A 23131-nucleotide genomic window follows, 5' to 3' on the forward strand; every position below is an offset into this window, starting at 1 on the left:
TTGTGATTTGTGAGAACTTTCTGCTCATCTAAGCTTTGTGTGCAGGAGCTAACCTCTTTTTTCATTGACTTTGGCCAGGACCTCTTTCCCTCCTTCCTCTTCTTCCCTTGCCTATAATGTTTTCACTTGTAAAGATAATGCAGACAGGTATACAAATAAGGAGAAATTTAAGGTGTCTTTGCTAAGTTTTATATGTAGCTAGTAATTCCATAATAATTTCTGCCACACATATGGATACTCTGCAAACTCACTCAAATGTGGTGATTTTTTAAAGCAGATAACTGTTTCCTTCCTTTACTGTTGTTCTAGGATGTGCACGTTTTAAGAGTGTTGCCTTTCTTTTTAAGTAGCAAATATACTGATCCAAGTAACTTGGATCAAAGGGAAAAAAGGGGGGTGAGGGGAGGGAAGAAAAAAATCCTTTGTCTGAAAGAACTGAGACACTGGGATACAGATAGGAGAGGGTAAACATGCAGCAACTAGTGAAAAAAACAGCTCTTCTATTAGCGCTTTTTGACTCTTTTCCCTCTCTATGCCATGCAAAATATGATACAGAGAGAGAATCTAGTCCAGCGTGTCAGTAAGTACCTCCAGAATGACAGCATTGTTTTGCTGTTGAAGGTGCAGACTAATCATCCATCTGTGATTGGTTTTGGATTGTTGTTTGTTCTTATTGTGGTGACTGCACAGATATAGGAGTTAGCCTAGGGTTAAGTGGGTTTACTAGGTGCACATATTTTTTTCTTTTGTCGTTGTAATGGGGTGCGATGCATGTGCACTGTATAGTTTTTAAAAAAATGCATCCTTGCTCATCTTCTAAGCTACAGTGGATTATTTCCCCGATTTCAGAATATGGCCTCCGGCTTGGAAGTCAGATCTTCATAAAAGAAATGACCCGTACTGGCCTAGCAACCAAAGATGGCAACCTTCACGAAGGGGATATCATTCTCAAGGTCTGTTCTGGTTATATCGCTAGCAGTTTAGCAGGCACTTGTTATAGTGGTTACTCTGGAATAAGTCATTTTGTAGTCAAGTTCACTATTAAACTTGAGCACAATATAGACATGTTTGCTTACTTGTAGTGTTATTGTTGCCTTTTTAAATCCAGATCAATGGTACTGTGACAGAGAACATGTCTTTAGCTGATGCCCGAAAATTGATTGAGAAGTCACGGGGGAAGCTCCAGCTGGTTGTCCTCAGGGACAGAAAACAGACACTGCTCAACATTCCTTCACTGAACGACAGTGACTCTGAAATGGATGGTGAGGTTTAATGTGGATAAAAAGATCTGGACTCTGTGCAGGGACAGAATGGAACTTAGTGTTTTGCTGTGGTAGAGTGGTACTAGGTTCTTTTAAAAATAAATATAAAAAACAAAACCAAAAATAACCTAACACAAACAAACCTAAATAATATGCAAAGAAGCATCAAGCCCACTTCCTTTAGGTGAAAGACGAATTTTGTAGTAATCATATAATTACATTTTGGGCAGAGGCAGAGATAGAAGTAGCAACGTTTGTCTGGCATGATCAATCTTACTTCTCAGAACAAGCAAGTCAAGTCAGTTGCTTTAATAAAAGACTTCAGTTTCAAAAACAAGTGGATTGGACTGGTCTCTCCTCCTGACAGCATTAACATTCATGACAGCATTCAGCGGGAAGGAAAAAATGTCAGGGCAACAGGAAATTAAGTTCCCCTGGGCAACTGGTTTCTATTTCCAGTATCTATTCTGCACAAATGATCTCTCACAGTGTATGAGATATATCTCTCAACATAATCTTACTTTGGAAAGGGCTCAGGATGTTACAGGGGGGGGCAGGATGTTACATTATTTAGTGGAAGGTATTTCCTTCTCTGATGTCAGAATACTGGGTGCAATTTTTGTAAGTTTTACTGTGAAGATATGGTTCAAGTCTGAGGGCTACTCTATTTCTTTTGTCACTGAAAAGCAGTGATGTGAGGACAATGTGAAGGTGGTCTTCTGTTTGACCTCAAATAAAAGGCTGCTAACACTAGTTAATAAGTCTATGGTATGCTCAAAGTAGTTGTGTGATGCGAGTGTGGTTCCTAAAGGTTGTGTGAAACCTTCCTGAAATATTTTTGGAGGGTGGGGGGTGGAAGCACTAAAAAGTATACAGCACTTTTTGAATCCAAGTCAATCCAACTTGGAACAGGATTAGGCTTAAGGGTTCAGCATATTTTATCTGTGAAAGCTTTGTAAATAAATATGGTGATCAGATGTGCAGATAATTTAAATGTTGGATTTCTTGATTTGCTGCTCTCTTTGCAGACATTTCTGAAATAGAGTCAAACAGATCATTCTCCCCTCAAGATGACAGATTACATCATTCTGATCTAGATTCACATTCATCCAATGAAAAGCTGAAAGAGAAACCAAAGTAAGAAATGGTCTTTTCTAGTCTATTTTTCTAATGCTTGTCAAAGAAATACTTAAAATACGTGGTATTCTTATCTGATTTCACCACACTTTTTTTTCTTTTTCTTTCTTTCAGTGCAAAAGATGATCCATCTAGTAGGATGTCCAGGATGGGAGCAACACCTACACCATTCAAATCAAGTGGTGACATTGCTACTCCTGCTGTTACAGTTGTAGACACAAACAAAGAAGTGAATTACCAAGATGACTCAGCAGGTCAGAGTTTTGAAGTTTTTGGGGTTTTTTTCTCCCTGGCCACAGAATGTCTACTCTCCCAGTCATGTTGACCTATCTAATATACTCTTCATGTCAACCCCATCCTGACACACATCCTGAGATCTGTCTTTGCTTTGTGGTGCAGAGAGAGAAGGAACACCTGAGATTATTTGAAGTTGCTCATTAGAATTACCACCTCAAAAAACAAATACTCTCCTAGAGCATCTACTGTAGCCTGTTGCCCTAAGCAGCCAAATGAAGCTGTTCCTGAAGTATGATCTGGCGTGCCTGCAAGAATTGTGTATCCCTCCCTCAACCTTTTTGGTTTTTTTTCAAGAATTACCAAAAAAAGGGGCAGGGGGGGAAGCACATCAATTCTAGTCAGAGAGATGCTTGACATTTAAATCTGTATTAATCTTTGGCATGGAGGGGTTTCATTGCTATCTTATAGCTAAAAATTGCCTCCATTTATAACTTCTTTAATATCTTAGTAACTTTTATTGGCTTTTTTACATATAGTGTCTCAACCAAAAGCGGTTACAAGAACGATTCTTAAACCCAGCCCTGAAGATGAAGCAATATATGGGTAAGGCGGCACTTGCTGGGTTCTTTTGCACTCAGTGTTCTTCCAGTGACCTTTACCTGGTTCTTGGTTGCATGGGTTTTGAGGTTTTCGCCCATTTGGAGTGATACTCCCTTTGTAGCTTAATGCCAAGAAGAGATGACGTGGCTTCTAATTGACTGTATTTGAGTTAAACGTAGTTTTAGAAGCATCTGCCTGGAAGCTATAGACTTGCCTTCTACCTGGAATACCTCCTGTGCTTCTGGGCTTGCATAGGAACATATACAACGGTATATTTTTATACTTTTATTCTGCTCTATTTGGCACTTTGAGATAGAATTTGGAGTACTATGCCCATTTTGGGGCTCCCCAGGACAAGACAGACATTGTCACACTGGAGCCATTCTAGGGACTCAGTGGCTGCAGCATACGACATATGAGAAAAGACCAAGAAAACTGGGTTTGTTAAGCGTGGTGAGGACTGAAGGGACATCTTACTGCTGTCTGCAACAACCTAATGGGTAGTAGGCGTAGAAAAAATAGAGCCACACTCTTCTCAGAGGGGTACAGTGGTAGGACAAAGAGCAAGGGACACAAGCTGGAACACAGGAAATTCTGACTTTCATATAAAGAAGAAAATTTTTTATTATGAGGGTGGTTAATCACTGGAACAGCTTTCCCGTGTAGGTTGTGGTATCTCCACCACCAGAGATACTCAAAAACATAACTAGTGAAGGTCCTGAACAACTTGCTTTGAGCAGAGGACCATTCTAACCTGTGCAATTCTATAGAAATGTATTTTGCACCTCTTCTGTTATTTTATATATACACAAAAGACAAACCCTCCCCTTCCCCGCAACATTAAGATACAAAGAGAATGTCCTCTATTTAATTTGTTGCAAGACAAGGCCAAACATACCTGTGTTTCTGTACAAGCTGGAGACTTCTGTGCAGCAATTTGTGTCTTTTCTTCAAACCCAAGCCTGTGCAGTTCACATTGCAGTTCTAGTCTCAGCTTAGAAATTAACACAATATTGCTTCCAAAGTTTTATTGTTGTGGGAGTTTTTTTGATGATTTTTATAAGTGGCCAAATGGAACCTGGTAATGTTGATTGTTTAACAATTAAGATACTAAAAGTTGCAAACTTTATTAATAGGAAATCAACTTGCATGTTTTCTTTTGAGATTTCCAAATACAGAATTTGAAGGGAGAGGAGCACTGAGATTGTAGGGAGAAGCCTAAAGATAAGGTTTTGAAGATACTTTGTAGCTCAAGTATTTCTCAAATGGATTCTCTTCTCAGTTCTTTTCTGGGTTTGACCCTGTATATGTTGTCATTGATGTGAAATTAATCAAGTGATTATTTTGGTGAAGGGGAATTTATAATACAGGCTTAGGGTATTACTGAGAAAGGCTAACAGATAAGTACTGTCCTCTGTGTTGGAAGGTCACTCAGGCATAGAGCTTTTCTGACAGTAAAAAAGCTGAACCTAGACCAATAGCCTCTCCCACTGCAATATAAAAGGACTGATTGTTAACTTACCAGTAGATTATACTTGGAAATATTTCTTATTACAAAAAACTTGAAGACTTCTGTCTAACAAATATGTTACACTGCAAAGAAAATAGGTATCAATTTAATTAATATGACAGTTCTTAAGCATATAGAGGAAAAAACAATGAGTATGATTACTTGTAACTCAGGCTGTTTTCACAAAAAACCTAGCTGCTCACCTGAGAGAGGATCTACTAGGTAGAGAACTATTTTGAGACTTCAAGACATAGAGTTGTTTTCCTGCTCTGTCAAGTCTGTGTATGCCACTTAGTCACTCTTCCTAGTTCAGTTTCCATTCTGAAAAACACAAGCTCTTTGCTTTCTTCCCTCACTCAAGAGTTACCTGGGCAAATATAGCCTATAGAAAGGGGCTAAGAATATTATTAATACGATTTTGTTGAAAGGGTTGCAAATTTTTTCTCCTCACAACCTAGCCTTACTTCCTTTTTCTGCCTGTAAATGTTGTAGTCCTAATACGAAAATGGTGAGATTCAAGAAAGGGGACAGCGTGGGTCTACGGCTGGCTGGTGGAAATGATGTAGGCATTTTTATTGCTGGAATTCAAGAAGGCACCTCAGCTGATCAGGAGGGACTGCAGGAAGGCGATCAGATTCTTAAGGTATGAGTGTAACTATGTGTCCCAGAAATTGAAATCACTTTTTTATTTTTTTGATTGCTTCTTAGTAGGAAGAAATTATGATCTTAGGAATCATAGGATCTTGAGTTATTGGTTTGGAAGTGTGTATGTGTGGTGGAGGCATCTTACTGAAATGAGGTTTTGAAGGAGAATTGTATATCGAGCTTTAGGTTTTTTTAAGATTCTGTGTAAGGGGTAGGTAGGAGAAATATTAATCAAGAAAAATACCCCAAGATAGGAAAGTAAATTTTCTGTACAATGCTTATTCTTAGTCTTGGAGGGGGAAAAAAATTGGAAAAAATTTTTTTTTTCCTTTCATCTTTCTCTAATTTCCTTGGGTAACAGTGAGTGATGTTTCCAGTTTCTGAATTATATAATCTATGCCATTTTGCCCTCTTATATTCTTTTTTTTCCTGAAAGTTCAGATAGGAGGCTAATGTAATTTTCTCTTCTGCCTCTTCTCTCTTGTGATAGCCTTGATTTTCAAGGTCTTTTGGAGCCTGTTAAAGTAGAAGAAACAATCTAACTGTGTACATCCAGGAGCTTGTTATTTCAGAAAGATTACTGTTAATGCTTAAATAAAATATTCCTTACGGCAACAGACAGCCAAGTTGACTTTAAAAAAAAAGTTTAATAAGGGAAGAGAATATTGAACAAAAAAAATCTCTGGTTATTCCTTTTATTGTTGATTTTTCAAGTGTTGGGGTTTTGGGGGGTTTTTTTTTGTTTTGGTTTGGTTTTTTTTGGTACATAGGTAAACACTCAAGACTTCAGAGGCATTGTTCGGGAAGATGCTGTTTTGTATCTCTTAGAAATTCCCAAAGGTGAAACAGTGACAATTCTGGCTCAAAGCAAATATGAAGGTAGGTTCTTTGAACAAAGTGTGTGTATATCCATGAAGTTTTTAAGCTCTGTTTTGTCAGTAAAACCACAAATACTCTCTCTTGTGCTTATTCTTCACAGCATTTTAGTTACCCTCCTTTCCAGAAATTTAGAAGATTATACTATTACATACCAAAAGAGTCATACAGATGTGCATTTGTGATGTGTTTTTTGGAGCACTTCTCCATCTCTTTCATTACTAGCAAATAGCATCTCTTTTTAAACCTGAAGCGTGGTAATGGAACACTGCTTGTTCCTGGCCCAAAGTCTACTGTTAGCATTCCTTTTCTGGTGTGCCTTGGCATTCATAAGGCGTTCAGTCAGATAGCAGCAAATGGACAGTTTTATTGATGAACAGTTGAGGAGCAAACAAAGCCTCTTGCTTTCCTGTTGGAGACACAGCCTGCTGTAATATTGAAGTACCATAGCTGCCTTTAGCTTTGGGAAGGTGCAAGTAGTTCCTTCCCTCAGAGCTTTAAGGGGACTGCATGTGTAGAAGTACAGAACACTCTTGACAGTGTGTGTGTAGGGCAATGGATGTGAAAGCTGTTTTTTTGCATCATTTTCAGTGGAAGGAAAGAATTTCAAAACTATTCTCTAGAATGACAGCTTAATCTTTCTTTCAAGTGTAAAAGAATATAAACTAAAGGGGAGTTCCTGTTTTAGTCTACAGAGACATCATGGCCTGTGGCAGAGGAGATTCATTCTTCATCAGGAGCCACTTTGAGTGTGAAAAAGAGTCACCACAGAGCTTAGCATTCACCAGAGGGGAGATATTTAGAGTAGTTGATACACTGTATGATGGCAAACTGGGAAGCTGGCTGGCCGTGAGAATTGGAAATGAACTGGAAAAGGGCCTCATTCCAAATAAGAGCAGGTAAGGTGGCATCCTGTCTTCCTACCTGTTATTAGAAACAAGATTTTTTTTCTAAATGATTTTTGCTTCCCGTGTGATACCTTTCTTCATTCTACAAACACACCCCCCCCAATGAATAAATTGTTTTGTCTTTACTTTCACAACAACCATGACTGTAAAACTGTAGATTTTAGAACCACAGCATTATGGATGGTGTTACTTACATACTAGATCAGGTATTTGCAACACAGACCTAGAACTCCTGTCTCAGCAATCAGCGAAGCTTTGACCACTAGCTGCTTCAGTTCCTCTTCTAGAAAATGGGTGGAGGGTCCTATTTTTGCTTGTTTTTTAGCCTTATAAGGCCTAGTGGAGAAGAGAGTAGAGACAGTAACTTCTTAGGCCTTCAGTTCTGAGTTGCACTCTCACCACCTCTTTGCAGTTGCAGTCTTTTATTTATGCTTGTGTAAGTTATCAGTTTAAGACCTGAGGACTCATTCCTGCCCAGCAATCTTGTAGCTGTGGTGAGTTGGAGCATCATTCTGACACTGTGTTTGCTCCAAAACAAAAGAACCTGGACTTGTCTATTCTTTCCTCCACGAATGGCTGTCTAACTGGCAAATTACCTGTTGCAAATTCAAAATCCATTGTTCTTCAGTGAAAGCCCCTTTGCCCTCTTTGACTAGTTTTGTACAAATGAACTATGTGCTTTTTTGTCAGAGCTGAGCAGATGGCCAGTGTTCAAAATGCCCAAAAAGATGGCTCAAGTGATAGGGCAGACTTCTGGAGAACACGTGGCCAGCGATCTGGAGTAAAGAAGAATCTGAGGAAGAGTCGTGAAGATCTGACAGCTATTGTATCTGTGAGCACAAAATTCCCAGCTTATGAGCGAGTTCAGTTGCGTGAGGGTAAGTGAGACTGCTGTGAGCCAGCTGCCCATTTATTGCTGACTGGTTTACCATCCTAATGTTTGGTCAACTAAGTAAGGACTTTGACCAACTTGGGTTCAATGCTAAATTTGAGCAACAGGAAGTGATGATATTTTTCTCAGAGTGCAAATTTCTGGTTGCTATTAGCTACTCAGAGAAAAAAAGCTTTTTATGTTTTTAAACTGCTCTCCTTTGCCTCCAAATTACACATGCCAATTTCAAGGTTTAAAGTGAAAAAAGGAAGAAACAAACAGGGCTTTCTTGTTTCCTCAGCTTCCCCATGGCTAGCTCTAAAAGTACAATCCATATGCCCGAGATCAATCACAATCTTTAGGTTGCTTTTAAATACCACTTTAACATTAGTTTGAGAGCAAGTAAAACCCAAGTATTTTCAACAGATTGCCCAAATGTAATCAAGGTTGATGTGGTCCATCTCCGTGGCTCTAAACTAGTTATATTACTAGTGATGATGAGCAAGTCAAGGTAATTTTCTGGGTATTCACACATGACAGTATTGTGGAACAAAACAAATAGTAAAAAGTACTTTAAAGGAGCTCCCAGATGTCAAGATGAAGACTGAGCAATAGAATGGCATTCCCCCATTAACTCATGAGGACTGTGTTTGCACTTGTTTTGACATAAGCATAATAGAATTCTGCATTTCTTTGCTTCTTCAAGCTGCCCTGCAGCTGGTTTAGCATTTGTATCTTTATTCACACAAAACTCATTGAATCAAGGTCCATGCTATTTTGCTGGATGGAAAGATTACTGAAGATCTGCTGTACGTTTACAGAATGTAGAATACTCTTAATACATCTTCATTAGAAGGAATAGGGAAGTTGTTAAATTTAAACAATCTCTTTTGCTGTCTCAGCTGATAAAATAGATTTCTGTATGAGTTACGCTGTTGCACAAATTTTTGAGAAATAAAATTTTTAAAATATATATTTTAATATCTTCAATTTATTCATAACATGGCATAGTAATTGAGGATCTTGTCTATGTCACTTCAGTTACATATAAACCAAATAAGCCTTTATCAGACTTACCTTTTTTCCAAATATTTTTCTTTCAGCTGGTTTTAAGAGACCTGTGGTGATATTTGGCCCGATTGCAGATGTCGCTATGGAGAAGTTGTCAAATGATTTGCCTCACCTGTATCAGACAGCAAGTAAGTTATCCTCCTAACTTCTTTATCATCCTTAACTGGGAGAGTGGATAACTTAATAATCACAGCTGCCCAGCCACTCCAGATAAGCTAAAATGTTGTCTTTGCAGAGACAGAACCTAGAGATGCAGGTTCAGAGAAGTCAACTGGAGTAGTGCGCTTGAACACTGTGAGGCAAATCATTGAGCAGGTAGAGTATCTCTCTCAGAATTGCTTACACTCAAAGGTATGTTGTTTGATTTGTTTGCTTCTAAAACTTGCAGAGTCCTCAAATCTTCACTGCATCTATTTCTGCAATAAGTAAACTTGGTCTAATGATGGGCCTGTTTTGAAGTTGTTCAACAACAATTTTTATGATTTTGATAGCTGTCCTCCAAGTGGAAGGGTGGACATGATATTAGAAATTAAATTCTCCTTCCTTAATCCATTCCAAATTTGAACAGAGGGGCATCTGTGTTTTACTGTGTGCTTGCTGAATTTGCTGTGGAGGCTTTACTGTCATGCAGTGCTCTGTGTGCTCTTACTGTATCAGAAACTTAATGTTTTAGATTGCTTCAGAGTTACCACTATTGAACTAAACAAGAAGTGACTATGATAGCTAAGTGGCATCTACTGAGACTGCATTGATTCTTTCTATAATATGTTTAGAGATCAAGTAAATAGGTGGTAATGAAGAAGCCTAAAAAACTTAGGTAAAAAGAATGTACTCAGCAGCTTATTGCCCTGAGCCTGATAAAAATGATCCCAGATAGGTTAGAATGTCACAGACAAGTCTGTTCAGAGCTTAGGCCCCACTGAAGCACATGTTTGAAAATCCCATTCATCTTTGCACTAAGAGTAGCTAAGAAGGAATATATTAAGTGAAAAAAGTGAGATTTGTCTCAGCTAGTGAGTGTAGATAAAAGCTCACAGATAGCACCCAGAATAGTTGTGGTATTGGAAGCTGTGGTAGGGGTGGGTAGAGGAAAAAAGCTAGTTAACTTTCACTAGCTATTTAAAAAAAAAGGGGGGGGGGGGGGAGGAATAAGTGCATTTTACTTAATGTGTGAGTTAGTTAACAAAAGAATGTGGACATTCAGGCAAAAGCTGTTCAGAAAAATGGAGCTGAAAGAAAAAGGCTGCCTGCTGTGGCTTCTGAATGTGCTATAACTGTGGGGGAAAAAATCCAACAAGTTCTGGTCTTATTTGGAGAAACACATCCTGGTTTTCCTAGGATACCACGTTCCAACCACCTCCTCTTGTTCTCCACAAGCAGCACACTGACTGGGCTTTCTTGTTAACAGGATAAACATGCTCTGTTGGATGTGACTCCTAAAGCAGTGGACCTGCTAAATTATACCCAGTGGTTTCCAATTGTGGTCTTCTTTAACCCAGACAGTAAGCAGGGTGTGAAAACCATGAGACAAAGGCTATGTTCCACATCTAACAAGAGCTCGAGAAAACTTTATGAGCAAGCAAACAAACTGAAGAAAACTTGTTCCCACCTCTTTACAGGTAAGAGAGAATGTGTGTCTAACCTGCTTACCAAAAGAGTAGTGGATGTGAGCGTGTGAGCCTTGAAACATCCACTTACTACTCTGCATATTAACTCATGCAGGCTGGAACTAAAAGGGTGTGAAGGTGTGGTCATAAGCAATCCCTTCCTTGACATTTTTCAAAGTTCCTTATTCTGCCAAATTCTAATACAGAAGAAATTGTGAATTGATGTACTGTCATTAAAAGATAAGTGATTTAATAAGCTTAGGGAATGAACAAACAACAAAATAAAACACCATGCTTCTGTCAATGATCTAAATGAAATGGCAGTTTAACATTCTCACGTAACTAAAACAAAAAGTGTTAAACAGCAAAGACTGGATAAAGGATCACATTGCATTTGCTGTGTATCTATACTTTTTCTTTCAATTTTTTCAGCCACCATCAATTTGAATTCAGCCAACGATAGCTGGTATGGTAGTCTGAAAGACACAATTCAGCAGCAGCAAGGAGAAGCAGTATGGGTATCAGAAGGAAAGGTAAGCAGTCAGTCCATACTGTACTAAGCTATACGAATGTCTCAAGATATCTCTTGCCAGTAAAAATTGTTCAAAATTTTGTCAATGCTGCATAGGTGAGAGAACTAGTTAGTTGATGGATGTCTTGGTAACAAAAAATTACTTACTATTGTTCTTTCTGTTATACTTTGGAGCTTTCATCACTAATGTTGTGGCTAGAGGAGAATGGTGAGGAGGGATAAACTTTTACAAGACTTTCCTTTATGACTCTGCATTAGAGTTTCTTTCAGTTCTGCAAAGTCATTCTTAAGGAACTGTTTGGCATGATGTTGAGACCTAACTAGACTCTTCTTATATATTTAATTTTTGTTCCTTAATTCTTACTGATGTTTATCTAGATGGACGGCATGGAAGATGATGCAGATGATCGTATGTCTTACCTTACTGCAATGGGTGCTGACTATTTGAGTTGTGACAGTCGGCTGATCAGTGACCTAGAGGATACAGATGGAGAAGGAGGTGCCTACACTGACAATGAACTTGATGAGCCCTCAGACGAACCAAAGATTTCATCTGTTAGCCGCTCCTCTGAACCTGTGCATCATGAGGAGGTGAGATGATTGGATTTTCAGTAACACTGTACTTTGGACTTCCTGAAAGCCTGTAGGTATGGCTTAAAAATGAGAGTTTTTTAAACTGCAGCTTTGTCTTACTTCTGATAGTGTTTTAGAGCTACATTGTGTAGAGCAAAAATAATAATAGCTCTGCTTTTTTTGCCTAACTGTAGGTTTCCTGATGGTGTCTCATCACATTGAACTTTGCAATTTATATCTGCAGTGATGGTGGACAGGTTGCTGACAGTCATTTGACACCTGGTTACTGTTCCCAAAATAGTAAACTTGAGAGAGAAAAAATTATTGTATTACTGGATACTGCAGTGATTTTCTCTTGTTTTCTTCATAGAGTTTAAAAAAATTTAGTCCAGAACCAAGGGCTCATTTGAGAAAAGCTGGTAGCAGGGAGATTCTCAGAGAACCAAGTCCACCTCCAGCATTCAAGCCTGAACCACCCAAGGTAAACTTGTAGAAACAAATCAGAATACAAAGTTCCTCTTTCTGGAGAACTCTCCAGGGTGGCACATTAGGAAGAGCCATAGGAATGCTCAGAGACTAGAAAACATTCTACGTGAGAGAAGGAATGACTGAAGGTGTTGCAGGGTCAAGCAGAGAGAAACTTAAAAGGATAACAGTTCTCTTCAAATATGTGTGATCTCTATATGGAATAAGAAAGTAGACTCCTTTTTGTGTCTGCTAACAAATTGAAAGGCACTTTTTAATGTAGGCTAATCATCAGGAAAAGCGTATCTGATGGCTGTTATTGCAAAGCACAAAACCAGAATCTACCACCTCTGAAATCAGTCTCCATCACTAGAAATTGATGTTAACTGTTTATTCAAACCTTGCTCAAGAATGATGCAGGGGAAAAAAATACGATATTTGGTGTCCAAATATCGTATTTTAGCAATTCCTGATTTCCTCTTACCCCAAAGTCCTTTCTTTATGAGGATGGGTGCCCTCACATACTGCACGTATTCAAAATATATTCAGGTGTGCCTTGACAATGGAGATGGGGCAGAGTAGGACATGTAACAAAAATAAAGATGGAATAGAAAATAGACTTGACTCCTGTGCACTTCTAAACTCCTGGTAGCAATATTCTACATCAGATAGTGCTGACAAATCATTTGGGGGGGTCAGTTTTCTCTGTGCCATCCCCTAACACTCATTGTAGTTCTGGTAATCCTTAACAAATGGGACAAACAAGTCTAAATGTGCTAGTCTTCTATAGGTTGATGTGTAGTGTATGATTGTATGGCCAGAATGTTGCAGCAGCTCAAACACCTTTCACGTGTTACTTCGGATGAAGACTGACACTGTTAAATACATAGGCAAAATGATTAATTTCAGATTAAAGCCTTCATTTGAAATGAAAATCATGAAGTTGCTGATGTAAGCTTTGTTTGCATGTTTTATATTGATAGGGAAAGTTACAAAACAAAGAGGAACTATATGACTTCCCCAAGAACTATGACTCCAAATCAAGTAACATTGCTGTCAGCAGTGAGACTTCAACTGTATCAGCTAAAGCACCACCACCACCTGTTTCTGTGAAACCTGCCTTTGGGCGTCCCATCCTGAGAAACTCTCAGCCAGCAGTCCCACCTGCAGATGAGGAAGAGGAGACAAAGTTGGAAGAGGAAGGAAGCGAACAAGAAAATACTCCAAAATCTGTACTGAGGAAAGTAAAAATATTTGAAGAGATGGATCATAAGGCAAGGATACAAAGAATGCAAGAGCTACAGGAGGCCCAGAATGCCAGGGTATGAAGAGATGTAATTTCCCCCTGCTGTGCTTTCCAGCATATAGAACAGCCTGCATCCTGAAAATGAAAATCATGTCCTTGCATTGTATTGCTTCTGGAGGGAGAAGTTTGGGAAACCACACATACAGACATACCATTGTGTGGATTTGGATGTAAAAGGAGGACATATTTTAAGGCTTCATACTCTATAGAAAGTTGACTTCTAATAATCCTGTCGCTTTTGGCAAGCCATTGTTTTCACATGCACTTTGAATTGCTACTCTAGCAAAAGATTATATAATTGTAGGAATATGAACAAGTTCAGTTATCAATTTGTACTTTAATTATTTCAGATGCAGCTGTGACCTGCTAGATCTACAGTCTAGGATCCCTAATGTATAGACTTAAAAAAAACAGTTATTTTCTCCTACTTTCTTTTAAAGCTTGAAATAGCCCAGAAGCACCCAGATATTTATGCTGTCCCTGTCAAAACACAGAAGTCAGAACAGAACTGGCCCCAGCCTATGAGGTAAGGTGTATCCAGTTTAAAGCATTCTGTCTTGATTGTTTACTTCACCAGCAGCAGGGAAACTGATCTTGCCAGTTTTTATTCATACAAATAATCCTGCCTTGGTATATCACTTTGTTGTTGTGCCTCAAAGATTACTGTAAAGGTGGGGGGAAATTTCAGCGAACTCTTCTTGGTTTTCAGGATATTTTTTTCTTTTACTTCATTCATAGTATTTGAGTTACCTAGGAAGAAACACTATGTTCTTTTGCTGAAATATTTGCAGAGCCATTTTTTTGGCCCAGTCATTATTACTCAGAAGCTTTTCTGCATTCTCTGATGTCCATTCTTCCTGTGCTAGGTACTTGATGACTGTTAGTCTATCCTAACAAATAATTGCTGTTTTAATTACTTAATAACACTTAATTACTTAAATGTTTATTCCGTTACAGATGTATTGTGTGGGTATGGAAACTGAGGATGAAACTTGTGTAAGGTTACCCATCAAGTTTCATGATGAAAGTAATAGTCTTTCGTTAAAATTCAGTGAGTTCTGCACTGATTGACCATTGTGTCATCGTACCCTACACACTGCACGTTTTTACGACTTAAGCAGTCACCTATGCAAGAGCTAACACACTGTATGATGGATTTTGTTTTCTGCTCTGCAGGACTTCTAAGTTTTTCTTCCATCTTAGTAATAGCCAATAGAAATGGGACTTATTTTTCTAGTGAATCAATTCCTTTGATGTCATAGTATATAATCTAAAATGCAAAACTGGAAAACATGAAGTGTTTATTTTCAGGTTTTCTTGGGCTCAGAAGCATACTTTTTTTGTATAGCCTTGGAAGCTTTTTAGAAGTAGTGAAAAGTAATCTTCAATCACAAATGCAGAGTGTTTGCTTACACACACAAATCAGTGCTGTTGCCCTTTTACAGGAATGTTAGTGATTGGCCTAGAGGGAGTGTTTAAGCACTTGAGCAATATGGAAGGAGGATAACATCTGGTTTTTTTATACAGTGTGGGATTGCAAAAATCATGGCTTTTGAAACTGAAGAAATGCCCTTTCTTGGCAGACTTTATATATCTGCCTAGTGTCACAGTAAATGGGTAGCACCACAATGTATAAAAAGCAAATGTGTGTATTATTTCTGCCCACTTTTAAGGATAAGAGCTCTAGTGAGATACGTAAGTGAGGAGAGAAGGCTATCAATTTAAGAAATGTCACATAAGAAGCCTTCAGACTTTTAGACAGGAAAGTGGGGATGTAAAAGAAGCAGGAGGCATGGAAAGAATCTAGTGCAAAAATAATTGAGGAAAATGTCAGTTGGGGTAGCAGCAATGGCTGAAAACCTCTCTGCTCAGGGAGTAAAGTGCTGTAAAGCTCTTGATGTGTATGTGTGTGCAGAGGGGTTTAATAATTTTAAATTTGGCATTCTTTCAGGTAGGTTGAATAGATAAAATCTGAACATCAGCTTGATGGAAATAAGATGGCTCTCCAGATAGGCTTACCATGGCCTTGCAACTGTTCGTGGGCCAGAAGGGGTGTGCCTTTCTAGGTTGTACATGGCCATAAAGCCAATATTAAGTATAAATATTTTTCAGCTTTTCAGAATGGAAGTAAGTATTATCTCTCTCTTTCCCTGTCTCGCTGTGTTAGCTCCAGACCTCCAGAACCCCAGAAACCTCCTATTAGGCCATACCTAGACAACCGTGGCAGTTACGGCAGTGATGCAGAAGAGGAGGAGGAGTACCGTCGGCAGCTATCAGACCATTCCAAGAAGGGGTATTATGGACAGCCATCGAGATACAGAGACACAGAGTTGTAGGCTTGCTAGTATGTGCACGTATAATGCTCTTTTGAGGTTTCTTCCTTCACAGCCAAAGCGGAGCAGTAGTTAGTCCTGAAAAGCTATATTTTTACTGGGGGTGGTGTTAGAGGGTACGCTACTCAACCTAGACATATCTATACGCTGGAACTGGAAGAGTTCATTTTTGGGGATATTACTCTGTTAGCATCTAAGAAAAGAAATCACTATTGCCTGAATGATGTTGCCTGTTTTATAAGGACCAAATCCTGAAAGTTTATGTTAATTCTTGGTATTTTAATATTTTAACATAAAAGCCCTTTTTTCCCTTTTATTAATGCTGCCTTTTTGGACTGTTCTGCTGTGTTATGAAAGTATGATCCCAGAGATACACTTCTGAATGCAATAGAATTAAATTTGAAAGTGTATTTGAAGAACAGTAAGTGCCTTTAACAAGAAGCATCTTAAATGGTTTGTTTTGACATACGATACTTGGTGCAAAGCCATAACACACTAAAAGGGGATTGACTGTTTTACCTATCTTTTTCTTTTTATCGGTTTCATGGTAACAATTTACCTTGCATGTTATTTTTCTATGTTCATAGACGCATATGCAATATTTCATAAATACTGACTGTACATAATAAAGGTGCAATTGAATGGGTTGTTGGAAAAGACCAGGATGTGTTTAAACAGAGAAAGTGATACAGAAATTCAATCATGTACTAAAATTTACACAGACTGCAAATAGTAAAGGATATATTCTAGACAAACCTTGCGCATCTATCTTATTTTTCCTTTGAATGGTATTAGTCTTCTGGAGTCCCTGATATTCATGAGTATACTTACAGGAGTACACTGTTCAGTTCAGGGTCTCATCTCCTGCTATTGACGTAACTGGGAAACATCACTGTTGATATTGCTTCCCAGGATTCTGAACATTGTTTTAAAATTTGTAGTGATTTAACAGAAAACTGACGTGGAGCTATGGACTTCCTGCAAGAAACTTATCTTTTAGAGTATTAACTTCTGCCTCCCCGTTCCTGCTCTTTATCCTTAATTCTGCTATGTAGAATAAAAATTCTTGAAAGGGTCATAGATAAATCCATTTTTGCTCATGCAATAGAAAAGATAGTTTTCTAATGCTCTCTTAAAAAAAGTGGAATTTTCTTGTTGAAGCAAAGGAATAGATGTATCTCAGATGAGGAAATTTGTGCTGTTCACTGTAGGTTAGAATCATAGAATAGAATCTTTGAGGTTGGAAAAGACCTTTAAGATCAAGTCCAACCATTAACCTAGCACTGCCAAGTCCACCACTAAACCACGTCCCTGAGTACAGTATCTACATGTCTTTTAAATACCTCCAAGGATGGTAACTCTGCCACTTCCCTGGGCAGCCTGTTCCACTGCTTGACAACCCCTTCCTTGAAGGAATTTTTCTGAATATCCAATCTAAACCTCCCCTAGCACAACTTGAGGACATTTCCTCTTGTCCTGTTGTTACTTGAGAGAAGATGACCAACACTCACCTGACTACAACCTTCTTTCAGGTAGTTGTAGAGAGCGGTAAGGTCTCCCTTTAGCCTCCTTTTCTCCAGGCTAAACACCACCAGTTCTTACTTGGTGGGTAATTATTCCATGGTGGTTGGTTTGTGGGCTTTTTTCTCCTTGTTATGCAGTTGACGTGGTTTAGGCCCAGCCGGCAGCTGAGCGCCACGCGGCTGCTCACTCACTCCTTCCCCAGCATGATGGGGAGAAGTTAACAAAAGGCTCGGGTCGAGGTAAGGACAGGGAGAGCTAATTATCATCACGAGCAAAACAAACTGAACTTAGAAAAAGGGATTCATCTAATTTATTACTAAACAGAATAGAGCAATGAAAAAAAAAAATAACATCAAGCCTTAAAACACCTTCCCCCACCCCTCCCCCCTTCCCGGGCTCAACTTCACTCCCGGCTTCAACCTCCACCCCCCTCAGCGGCAGGGGGGGGGGGGGGGGGGGAATGGGGTTTGCGGTCAGTGCAGCCCACGTTGTTTCTGCCGCTTCGTTGTCCTCGGGGGGAGGACTCCTCTCATCGCTCCCCTGCTCCAAAATGGAGTCTCTCCCACGGGCTACAGTCCTTCCCAAACTGCTCCGGCGTGGTCTCTTCCATGGGGTGCTGACCTTTAGGAGAAAACTGTTCCAGCATGGGTCTCCCACGGGGTCACAAGTCCTGCCACCAAAACCTGCCCTGGCGTGGGCTCCCCTTTCCACGGGTCTGCCGGTCTGGCCAGGGACTTGCTTCAGCCCAGGCTTCCCACAGGCCACAGCCTCCTTCGGGTGCCTCCACCTGCTCCAGCGTAGGGTCCTCCACGGGCTGCAGGTGGAATCTCTACACCCCCTCATCCCTCCTCCACGGTCTGCAGGGGAACAGCCTGCTTCCCCATGGTTTTTACCACGGGCTGCAGGGGGATCTCTGCTCCCGTGTCGGGAGCGCCTCCTCCTCCTCCCCCCTCCTCCTGCACTGACCTTGATGTTACATCTCCACACTTCCCCCTCCAGCTGTAAAAAAACTTCCCCCCTTCTTAAATATGTTATCACAGAGGCGCTGATTGGCTTGGCCTTGGCCAGGGGCGGGCCCATCTTGGAGCTGGCTGGCATTGGCTCTACCAGACACTGTGGAAGCTTCTAGAAGCTCCTCACAGGAGCCACACCTATAGCCTATGCCCCCACCCACTACCAAAACCTTGCCACACAAACCCAACGCAGCAGTATGTGGACACCCTACCCTTTATCCCAGTCAGCAAATAGTATTTAAAAGTATACATTTGTTTATTTTCATAATTTCAGACAAAATCCTCAGTGTACTTGAATATCTCAGTTATCTCTGGAAATCTAGAGGGAAGCATCTGTTGAAATACAGTGCTTCCCCATCAAGCTGCTATGCCTTAATACCTGCTTGCCCTTGTGCAGCTCTACAAACATCAGGAAATACACTTTCAGAGCAACTCTGCAGCGTAGGTGACACACAAAACTTAAGTGTGGATGTGAATCATAGAATCATTAAGGTTGGAAAAGACCTCTAGGACCTCTAAGATGATCAAGTCCAACTGTCAACCCAACACCACTATGCCTACTAAAGCATGTTCCGAAGTGCCATGTCTACACCTTTTTTGAACACCTTCAGGGATGGTGACTCCACCACCTCTCTGGGCAGCCTGTTCCAATGCTTGACCACTCTTTTGGTGAAGAAATTTTTCCTAATATTCAATCTAAACCTCCCCAATGCAACGTGAAGCCATTTCCTCTTATCCTATTGCTTGTTACTTGGGAGCAGAGACCAACACCTACCTCACTACAACCCCCTTTGAGGTAGTTGTAGAGAGCAGTAAGGTCTTCCCTCAGCCTTCTCTTCTCCAGGCTAAACAATCCAAGTTCCCTCAGCTGCTCCTCATAAGACTTGTTCTCCAGACCCTTCAGCAGCTTTGTCGCCCTTCTCTGGACACAATCCAGCAGCTCAATGTCCTTCTTGTACTGAGGGGCCCAAAACTGAACCCAGTACTTGAGATGTGGCCTCACCAGTGCCCAGTACAGGGGCACGATCACATCCCTACTCCTGCTGGCCACGCTATTTCTGATACAAGCCAGGATGCTGGTGGCCTTCTTGGCCACCTGGGCACACTGCTGGCTCATGTTCAGCCAACTGTCAACCAGCACGCCCAGGTCCTTTTCCACTGGGCAGCTTTCCAGCCACTCTTCCCCAAGCCTGTAGTGTTGCATGGGGTTGTTGTGACCCAAGTGCAGGACCAGGCACTTGGCCTTGTTGAACCTCACTGAGTTGGCCTTGGCCCATTGATCCAGCCTGTCCAGATCCCTGAGTAGAGCCTTCCTGCCCTCAAGCAGATCAACATTCCCGCCCACCTTGGTGTCATCTGCAAACTTACTGAGGGTGCACTCAATCCCCTCATCCAGATCACTGATAAAGATATTAAAGAGAACTGACCCCAGTACTGACTGAGCCCTGGGGAACACTGCTTGTGACCGGCTGCCAACTGGATTTAACTCTATTCACTACAAGTCTTTGGGCCCAGCCATCCAGCTAGTTTTTTACCCAGTGAAGAGTATACCTGTTTGCTTTCTTTGGTGTAGGAGTGAGAGAAAATAATTTGGGATTGCATCTTTTTTCTTTGCATTCTTTCCCTACAGAGAAGGAGTGGTCCAGAGGGTTGGTAGTAGAGGGATGGGTTGACTCAAAGTTGATGAGGGAACAAATCAGAATCAAAGACTGAGCCATTTCTCCCAACCAGTTCCTGAGTCTGTAATCCAGTTTGTAAACAACTCTGGTACTGTGGTTTTATTTTGGTCAACCAAATTTTTAGGGGAGATGTTGATTCCCTCACTTTAGAAGACTTTTTAAGGTGTTGTTTAATGCAGAAAAATTACTACTCCTTCACAGTCTAAGGACTTTAAACAGAGAAATGTTCAACTTTCACTCTCTTTGCAGTATCAAGGTGTCTGAACTCTGGAAGAATGTTTCAGTATTCTTTAGGGTGCTAAAAGTCTATGCAATGTTGTTAATGTATCCTCCTTTTTTTCTGAATCCCAAGGGACACTTAAAGCTCAGCATCCATAGAGTAGACTTTGGTCTTGGAATGACCTGCTTTCTCTCTTCCCCCATATAATGCTGAACACAAAATAGGTCTTTTTTTATTGTGCTATTTTATTGGCTTTTGTACTAGTTACCAGTTAAAATTTCTGACTTGTGTTCAATAGAGTCAAACATTGTTTTATGAGCCTGCCCCATTCTTTGGCTGTTTGACATACGTAAGTTTACTGAGGCTATTAAAAACCAAAGAATGGAATTGCACTTCTTTAATCAGCACTGAATTTGCTTTGCTAGTTCCCCTTGAACATATTTGTAGGCATTAATTTTACCAGGGGATTTCAAACTTGTTTTAATTCCAGGATATGGAATTTAGTACAGAAGCATTATAATAAGATGCTGCCAATTTTGTCAGCCCAACTGTGCTCGGCTCGGGAAAAGTAGTAGCATTTTCACAATTATTGTCATTGATTTTATTATGGGACTTAGACTACAACAGTCTTGTAGTTAGGTACTTAAATTCTGTCTATCCTCACTATGCTTTGCTGTATCAAAATCTAGCCTAGAAAATCTAAGCCCTTTCAGAGTATACATACTTATTTTCAAGGACATTTTTCAAGGACAAAAGGGGTAAGAAAGGTCAGGTGATGAACGAGAACATGGTAAATCCTTCAAGATACAAAGCCAGCGACTTTAGAGAAACTTGACTTTGCTGGGCCATAATGCTTGACTCTATCCACCTTTCTACTAGTTAGGTTATCCGATTGCTGACATTCTTAAATGTTCCGTCTTTCTATGTGATTTAATGCTTGCATATTTGTGTCCTCTGTCATTGCTTACCCGCAACTACTGCCTGTAGAAGATTGTGTTAATTTCTGAGCATGACTACCATGGCTTACCATGAATAGTAGTCAGCAGCAGAAATATAAACTGTATGGATGCAGGGATTTTTCATCAAACAAGTTGCTGGATTGGTTTGGGGTTTTTTTTTGCTATGAGTCTTAACTACATGTACTTGTTCTAGGCATGTGTCAGCAGCATTTTATCTGTGGATTGATACTTCTTGTGGCTTCAAAAAATGATCACTTTTTAAAATATATATATATACAGTCTAATGCTGAGCTAAAAGACTGTATTCTAGCTGTGTGATCTCCACCAGATCCCAGTAAAGACCCCAAATCTTTCTGGAGCTCCTCAGCATACAACTCATTTACTTGGGCTAGCCAAACAGGTTAAGAAATCATAAACAATCTGAACTCACTATAGCAGTGTACTTCCAAAGGCCTCTGCTGTCTCAAAGACAGTAAAACATCCACCTACTTTTAAAGACAGTGGACAGTGGAATTTTATTTTATTAACTGCTCATACTATTTTGCAGATAAAATTAAGACACCTAAAACTTCCTTGGGCTTCTTGCATCACTTAAAAAGAGAGATGTGAGGTTTTAGTGTTAAAAAGAAAATAACATTTATCCGATGTGGCACTATTACAGGAAAACAAAAACTAAGTTTGCCCTATTTCAGTTTGACATGTTCGGTATAACTTGTCATTAAATAGCTGGTGCAACAATAGTCACCTGTAAACACTTAACTTCTGATTACCAGCCAAAGGTCAGAGGCTAGTCATGCAAACAGTATGCTTAGAAGGTCCAGATGCCAAGGTAAGACACATCACAGCAGGTAGTGTTTATTGATTTGTTAGGTACAGGGGTTTAGTACATACCATGTTCCCAAGCTCCACAAAGCTCTTCAAAATAAGGAAGGAGAAACCTTAGTAGGGAATAAATTCTGCTGTGTATGATTCTTACTTCTGATAAGAGCTTGCTCTTCCTGATAGAAAAACACATGGCACTTTATCCCTTCCAAAAGCTTTATAGTATCTTCAGATGTGTATTCTGATGAATTACATCTGATACGAATGTTAATTTCATAATGTCTAGACTGCATCTCAAGAACTTAAAACCAATCTTACTTTATTTTTCAGATGTGTACACTGCAGTAACTGAGGAAAACCATATGTACATTCATCTTAAGAATGTACTAGGCTTCTCTAGAAATTGCCTTGAAATCACTGTGGATGCTTATAAAAATTCAAGTTACGTGTATTGCAGTGAAATAGCTTGTTCAATGCAAAGAAGATTGCAAGAACATGGTCTGTGCTTTTTAAAGGCACACTCAAATAATGAAAATCCTAAAAAGTTATTATTTGAGATGGTTACAACTTTTAATTTAGTTGGTTATGGGAGCAGTTATCTTGTCCTTGGTTTCTTGATTCAAGATAGTGTCATCTGAAAATGAAGGACCCTTATGCTGTGTCTACAATAGCCAGTAATATGCTCCAACAGGAGCAGAAGCTATTACATGGAACTAAATAGTGAATGAAACAGCAGATTATGGGGACCTGATCATACTTGATGTATTTCAGCACCATTTTAACTACGGACTATCCTGAGTCTGGTCCCATGAACTGAGTGCCTGTTAGCAGTTGTAGCATTATCTTTGTATGATTTAGCTTCATCTGAAACTAAATGGAGTTCATACATTCTGAGATGCCTCTGTGACTCCAGTTGAGAAGAAGAATCTAGAAAGATGTTTCACTGGGGCACATCCATTTCTTTTGTTGCCATTGTTGGCA

The 23131-nt window shown here is 39.8% G+C and overlaps 1 protein-coding gene across 7 annotated transcripts in view; it reads left to right on the forward strand.

The window, feature by feature from the left end:
• Positions 1-16688, forward strand: part of TJP2 (tight junction protein 2) — a 73188-nt gene extending 56500 nt beyond the window's left edge. For all 7 annotated transcript variants that reach the window (XM_075739237.1, XM_075739235.1, XM_075739238.1 and 4 more), the window contains 18 exons: positions 850-953; positions 1109-1262; positions 2291-2399; positions 2514-2653; positions 3173-3239; positions 5239-5389; positions 6162-6270; positions 6956-7166; positions 7866-8053; positions 9150-9245; positions 9353-9432; positions 10526-10736; positions 11157-11257; positions 11635-11847; positions 12200-12310; positions 13278-13616; positions 14041-14126; positions 15768-16688. In XM_075739237.1, coding sequence (XP_075595352.1) covers positions 850-953; positions 1109-1262; positions 2291-2399; positions 2514-2653; positions 3173-3239; positions 5239-5389; positions 6162-6270; positions 6956-7166; positions 7866-8053; positions 9150-9245; positions 9353-9432; positions 10526-10736; positions 11157-11257; positions 11635-11847; positions 12200-12310; positions 13278-13616; positions 14041-14126; positions 15768-15936 — 2639 coding nt within the window. In that variant the 3' untranslated portion in view covers positions 15937-16688. The remainder of the gene's footprint in view (positions 1-849; positions 954-1108; positions 1263-2290; positions 2400-2513; positions 2654-3172; positions 3240-5238; positions 5390-6161; positions 6271-6955; positions 7167-7865; positions 8054-9149; positions 9246-9352; positions 9433-10525; positions 10737-11156; positions 11258-11634; positions 11848-12199; positions 12311-13277; positions 13617-14040; positions 14127-15767) is intronic.
• The last annotated feature ends 6443 nt before the right edge of the window (positions 16689-23131 follow it).

This window comes from Balearica regulorum, chromosome Z (assembly GCF_011004875.1).
Source record: "Balearica regulorum gibbericeps isolate bBalReg1 chromosome Z, bBalReg1.pri, whole genome shotgun sequence".
NCBI lineage: Eukaryota > Metazoa > Chordata > Aves > Gruiformes > Gruidae > Balearica > Balearica regulorum.